General features: G+C 61.6%; 1 protein-coding gene across 1 annotated transcript in view; it reads right to left on the bottom strand.

Annotated features, from left to right (window-relative positions):
* Positions 1–338: 338 nt before the first annotated feature.
* Positions 339–6,000, bottom strand: part of PPP1R9B (protein phosphatase 1 regulatory subunit 9B) — a 49,183-nt gene continuing 43,521 nt past the window's right edge. The window contains exons 8-10 of the mRNA XM_073325565.1: positions 5,592–5,821; positions 4,995–5,091; positions 339–3,483 (exon numbers count right to left, since the gene is read on the bottom strand). Coding sequence (XP_073181666.1) covers positions 3,430–3,483; positions 4,995–5,091; positions 5,592–5,821 — 381 coding nt within the window. The 3' untranslated portion in view covers positions 339–3,429. The remainder of the gene's footprint in view (positions 3,484–4,994; positions 5,092–5,591; positions 5,822–6,000) is intronic.

The raw sequence follows: 6,000 nt of genomic DNA, 5'->3' as shown, positions 1-6,000 counted from the left end.
ACCCACCAGGTTCGCACCTCAGACCCCACAACCAGCCACGGGTGGCGGAACGCCGCTCCTCCCGTCAGCCCCAGGGGGTGCTGGAGAGCAGACCCGAGTCCCCCCCCCTTGATCCCGGGGGCGCTCCCACCCACACCGTGAGTGGACCTAGGGTGACCAGACAGCAAATGTGAAAAATCGGGACGGGTGTGGGGGATAATAGGAGCCTATATAAGAAAAAGACCCCCAAATCGGGCCTGTCCCTATAAAATCGGTACATCCGGTCACCCGCAGTGCACCTGGTCTCCCAGCAGGGCCGTGCCCGATGAGATCAGCCATTTGAATAACGGAGCCGAAGGGACAATGAGGGCCTGTATTTGATACGATCCGACGAGAGGACATTGCAATACAAAACCAGAAACAATCCATCCATCCATATATATATATATATTATATACATACACATTGATACGTGTGTAAGGAGATTAAATAAAAATTTAAGACAATTTCCCAGCGGTCTGCCACCCCCACCCGCTTTCCCTCTGTTCTGGGCCCACAGCCGCCTTCCCGGTTTTTAATGCGTCCATTTCACAGACATCCAGTTGCTTTGCACAAACTCCCGAGAGGGGTTGGCGGGTGGGTCTTATTCTGCATTGGCCTGCCCATCCACAGCGTGCCCTGGTCCTTCCAGCTCCAGCCCGGCCCAGTCCAGCCGGCAGAGATCTGGCTCCCAACGCCCCCACATCCAGTCACTGTCGGAGACCCGGCCTTTAAGGGCGCTGGCCAGCAAGAGTGCCGGTTTCTACCCAGAAGGGCAACCAGGGTGGGGCTTTGATTGGACCCTGTTGATCCTTCTTAGACAGTGTGGGGGTGAGGAGTCGATAAACCTCCCCCCCCCAGCTCCTTGCAATCTCCAGTTTACAAAGGAAAACAATTGTCCCGGCCACATATAAATACTGCGTTTTTTTTTTTTATTATTTACAATTTTTAAAAGCGATCGGTTGGTTTTGAACATGTATTTATTTTCCTTTGTTCTTCTTGTCGCTTTAAATAAAAACCCATTCGGCCTTAACGCGAGGGGAGGGATGGGCCGCGTCGGCCTGAAGACACGTCTACCGGGGGTGCCCGTTCAATCCTGTCCAGGGGGGAGGGGGGGCTGACGACGCAGGACGCCTCTCGCTTATACTGGCTACGCCCCGCCAGGCGCGAGATCGGGGCCAGGGCCCAGCTCGGCAGCATCGTCCCTCCAAACGGGGCACGCGGGGGGCCACTCACCGGCTCAGAGCGGGGCCCGAAGGGTTCACTTTCCACATGGCTTTGGGGAAGTTCCTACCTCTTCTCTCCTCTCCCTAGAAATAAACGGGAGCTGGGGGCTTCCACCCCGACTCCCCCATCCCCAAAAGCGCCCGTTTGGCCAGAGGCGGGAAAAGAGGCACCGCAGGAGCGGGCATGGAAAGAAAGACAAATGAACAGGAAGGGAGGAGGCTTGAGCCTGAGGCCTTGGCGACTTGAGGCAATTGCACAGAGGTAACTAAACTAGGTCAGACAGCGGGGTGGTTACAGGGGTGCCAGGTCCCTGCGCAGGGGTGTGAGCGCACCAGGGCCCCCATCCCACACACGGGTGTGAGCGCACCAGGGCCCCCATCCCACGCACGGGTGTGAGCTCACCAGGGCCCCCAACCCACGCACGGGTGTGAGCTCACCAGGGCTCCCAACCCACGCACGGGTGTGAGCTCACCAGGGCCCCCAACCCACGCACGGGTGTGAGCTCACCAGGGCCCCCAACCCACGCACGGGTGTGAGCTCACCAGGGCCCCCATCCCACGCACGGGTGTGAGCGCGCCAGGGCCCCCAACCCACACACGGGTGTGAGCGCACCAGGGCCCCCATCCCACGCACGGGTGTGAGCGTGCCAGGGCCCCCAGCCCACGCACAGGTGTGAGCTCACCAGGGCCCCCATCCCACGCACGGGTGTGAACGCGCCAGGGCCCCCAACCCACGCACGGGTGTGAGCGCGCCAGGGCCCCCATCCCACGCACGAGTGTGAACACACTAGTGCCCCATCCCATGCACGGGTGTAAGGGCACCAGTGCCAGGCTCCTGTGCGTGCCATGCGTTTGCCAATTCCCATGTGCACTGCTTGACGCCAGTCCGAGTCTGACCCCATTTAGTCACCTCGGGGCAGACCTCTGCTGTGGCCAAGACCTACGTCCGCCCTCCCCTCTAGAGCAAAGGGGCCCCCTCCCACCGGCTCATCATGCAGCTAGAAGCCAGCCCCAGCCCGCAGGCCCTGGTGCCTCTGCGGAGCGAAGCGCTGAGGAGTCTCGGCCAGGGCCACTTCCCGTCGTGGTTTTCCTCCCATCGAGCGCCGGCATTGTGCCCGGGAAGGAGCAAGTCCCACCCCACAGCCCGTGCGTCCCTGTATCCATCCAGCCGCGGGGGAAGAGGCAGATGCCCACAGTCTTTCCCCGGCAGGCTGCTCGCCGGGGTGGGGTGGGGGCGGGGGGTGTCTCTGTTCCAGGATCTCCCCCTCCCCGGCTCGCCCCACGCTGTCTGGGGAGGTGTTTGCTCAGCCGGACGCTCGCTGTCATTCCCTGAAATCCTCCGGGACGGACTCGCAGAGGAGAGGCCAAGGCGCTGGTCCCTGACGTTATCCGGAGTGGGCGGGGAAGGGTCACCCACAGGCACAACCCGTCCCTGCCAGCGCTGCCCAGGGCCTCCTGTGCAGTGCCAGCAGCATGTCTGCCTTCCTGGGTCCCAGATCCTGCCTGGCACTGGGCCGAGATCTCAAACACAGACACGCTTGGATTGCCCCAAGGATGGGCCAGTGAAGAGATCCGGCCTCCACAAGAGAGTCCTTTCACTAAGGTGTGAGCTTCGGGCCAGCTTGCCCGGCCCCCTCCAACGCCCCACTCTGCACAGGGGGGTGCTGCCCGCACAGCCCTTCCCCGGAGGCCTCGGGAGGACACGGCGCGGGTGCCGATCTCGAGCCGGGAGGTTGGCTGGAAAGGCTCCTCAGTGGGGGGTGTGGATGTTGGGGGGGGGATACACAGGCAGAACAAACCCCTCCCCCAAAATACGTCCATCAAGTTAACACGAGACTCACATGAGGAACAGAAATTAATGAGGGGTCCCCTGTCCCAGAGACATTCCCCACACTGCCCCCTCCAGGCCAGCCGGGACCCAGCCAGCCAATCCCAGAGCCCCCCTACCCCGCACTGGCCCCAGCCCTCCTCCCCCCCTCTCTCTCTCCCCCCAAAGGAAGGCAGGGGGAAGGAGGGATCATTATTATTCCTTTCATAGCGGTTTTGCTTTTGTGCCTTCCTCTCCCGTCTATGAAGGCCAAAAGGGGTGGGAGGGTGGGGGAGGGGCAGGGGCAAAACGGGGGCAGGGGGGGTTAAGGGGAAAGTGTCCCTCCTCCCCAACGATTGCTTCGTGTTTGTGTTTGTTTTAAGTTGGGTTTGAATTTTTCAAGGTCTGCAGCTTCCCCTCCAGTTCGGAGATCTGAAAAACAGACAAAGGGATAAACATCTCAGGCAGAGAAACAGCGGGGCCGTCCTGGGGCCAGGGATTTCGGGGGCTGGGGGGAGAGGGAGGGGGGATCGCTGAGAGGGGTTGTGCGGGGAATGCTGAGAGGTGACGGGGGGGAAGGGGACAGCGGATGGGGGGGATAGATGGAGGATTGCTGCGGGGGTGGATGCAGGGGGTCACTGCTGAAGGGATGGGTGGGGAGGAGGAGTGGGGTGGGTGTTATTGGGAAGCCATCATCTGCCCTACGCCAGGCAATGTCTTCCACTGTGGGGGTTGGGAAGGGCGCGGGGGGAGCAGCGAGGAAGGGGTGAGAGTAGGAGCAAGCGTGAAGCCCGATTTCCGTGCCCACCCGGCTCTGCCTCCTGGGGATACAGGGCACGGCCAGCACGACACAGGGGCACCTGCCTCCCACCTCGGCCCCCTCCAGCAGCTACCACCGCCGCAGCCAGGGACACGGGTGCCCGTCTGGGGGAGCAGCGGCTTTGCCACGGGCATGAGCACGGCAGGGCCAGGGCAGCCAAACGACCCCGCTCATCACTATGTCTCTTGCTGAACTACCCCGGTGGCCCTTGCCTGCCTGCACCCACGCTGCCCAATGGGGGGCACCGGGCCTGCACCCCAGCGGAGGGCTGCAGTCACTCCCTGGGGGGGAGAGAGAGACATCAGAGTACCAAGCCGGGGCCTCTCAGCGCAATCATCGCGAGCACAGGGAGCCTTCGGAGCTGGGGGGCAAGCCTCTGATGCCCGCCCCACGGGCCCATGCTGCCTGGCCACGGAGAGGGAGACCCCCTCCCGTCCTCTGCAGCAGGGAACCCCTCCACACACACACACACACACACACACACAGATGTTCGGCTGCAAAACAGTGCCCTGGAGTCTTGGCCTGGGCGCAAATGCAGGATCCAGCGTGACCCAGCACGGGATCTGGTATGATCCAGCACCCGGCGCAGGATCCGGCGTGACCCACAGTGGGATCCGGTGTGACCCAGCACCCGGCAAGGGATCTGGCGTGACCCACGGTGGGATCTGGTGGGACCCAGCACCCGGTGCGGGATCCGGCACGACCCACTGCGGGATCCGGTGTGATCCAGCACCTGGCGTGGGATCCGGCATGACCCACTGCGGGATCTGGTGTGATCCAGCACCCGGCATGGGATCCGGCGTGACCCACTGTGGGATCTGGTGTGACCTGCACCGACGCAGGATCCGGCATGCCCTGACATCCAACGCAGGATCCGGCGTGCCCCAGTGCCCATCGCACCGGGCCACCAGACAAAGGGAATCAAGCCCACACTGTCGTGGAGAAGGCAGAGCGAGGCAAATGGAGCCCCCTCCTCGCCCCACCCCCTGCTCCTGCCAAAGCCAGCTCTGGTCCACGGGAAGTCCCCGTCCGGAGCTGTCCAGTCACAGCCAGGGCCCTCTCCTCTGCAATCTCCTGATGCGCTGCCTCAGGGGAACCCCGGATCCTGGTCCTTGGTGCCCACCTTCTCCTGGAGCTTGTCGATTTCCTCCTTGTGGGCCAGCTCCGACTCCTCCAGGACGCGCCTCTGGGTCGTCTCCTTCTTGAGGAACTCGATCTCCCTGTGGGGGATGGGGGGAGCAGTCAGGCCAGAGCCCGGCCGCTGGGAAAGCTGCTCCAGCACCTAACCCAAGGGACTCTCTGAACTGGGCAGGATACAGATCCCCATCCCTGGGAGAGCCATAGAGGATGGGAATTTGGAATCACTAATCCTGGGAGATCCAAAAGAGATGGGAATCTGGGATCAATAATCCTGGGAGATCCATAGGGGGTAAAAATCTGGGATCACTCATCCTGGGATATCCATATGGGATGGGGATCTGGGATCACTAGTCCTAGGAGATCCATAAGAGATGGGAATTTAGGATCACTAGTCCTGGGAGATCCATAAGGGATGGGGATCTGGGATCACTGGTCCTGGGAAATCCATAGGGGATGGGAATCTGGGATTACTAGCCCTGGGAGATTCATGAGGAATGGCAATTTGGGATTACTAGTCCTGTGAGATCCAAAGTGGATGGAGATCTGGGAGATCCACAGGGAACAGAGAACATGGCCTTACTTCTGCTGATACTCCTTGATGAGCCGCTTGGCCTTGCTATATTTCCGCTCCAGGGTCTGGTACTGGGCTTGAGTCTCTTTCAGGTGCTCATCCACTGCCTGGCACAGGTTCTGGGCCTCCATCCAATAACCCTCCAGCTTCTCCATCCTCTCCTTGTTTTCCTCCACGCTCTGCTCCAGCTGGGCCTTCTCGGCTCGCCAGCGAGCCTTCTCCTGCTCAATGGACTGCAGCTGGGAGCAGAGACCACAGGGCACAGGGTGAGGGGAAGACGGGTAAGGGAGACTGTGCTGGGGGATGACAGGTAGGGGGAGAGGACATGAGGGGCATTTGGGGAGAGAGGGGCAGAAGATGGGGCAGCGCATATGCACCCCAGCAGCAGGGAGTGTTGGGAGAAGTATGGGTGTGTGTT

The sequence above is a fragment of the Lepidochelys kempii genome, chromosome 27 (assembly GCF_965140265.1).
Source record: "Lepidochelys kempii isolate rLepKem1 chromosome 27, rLepKem1.hap2, whole genome shotgun sequence".
Lineage (NCBI taxonomy): Eukaryota > Metazoa > Chordata > Testudines > Cheloniidae > Lepidochelys > Lepidochelys kempii.
Note: the sequence above shows the minus strand (reverse complement) of the source record. Positions and strands in the feature narration are given on the sequence as shown.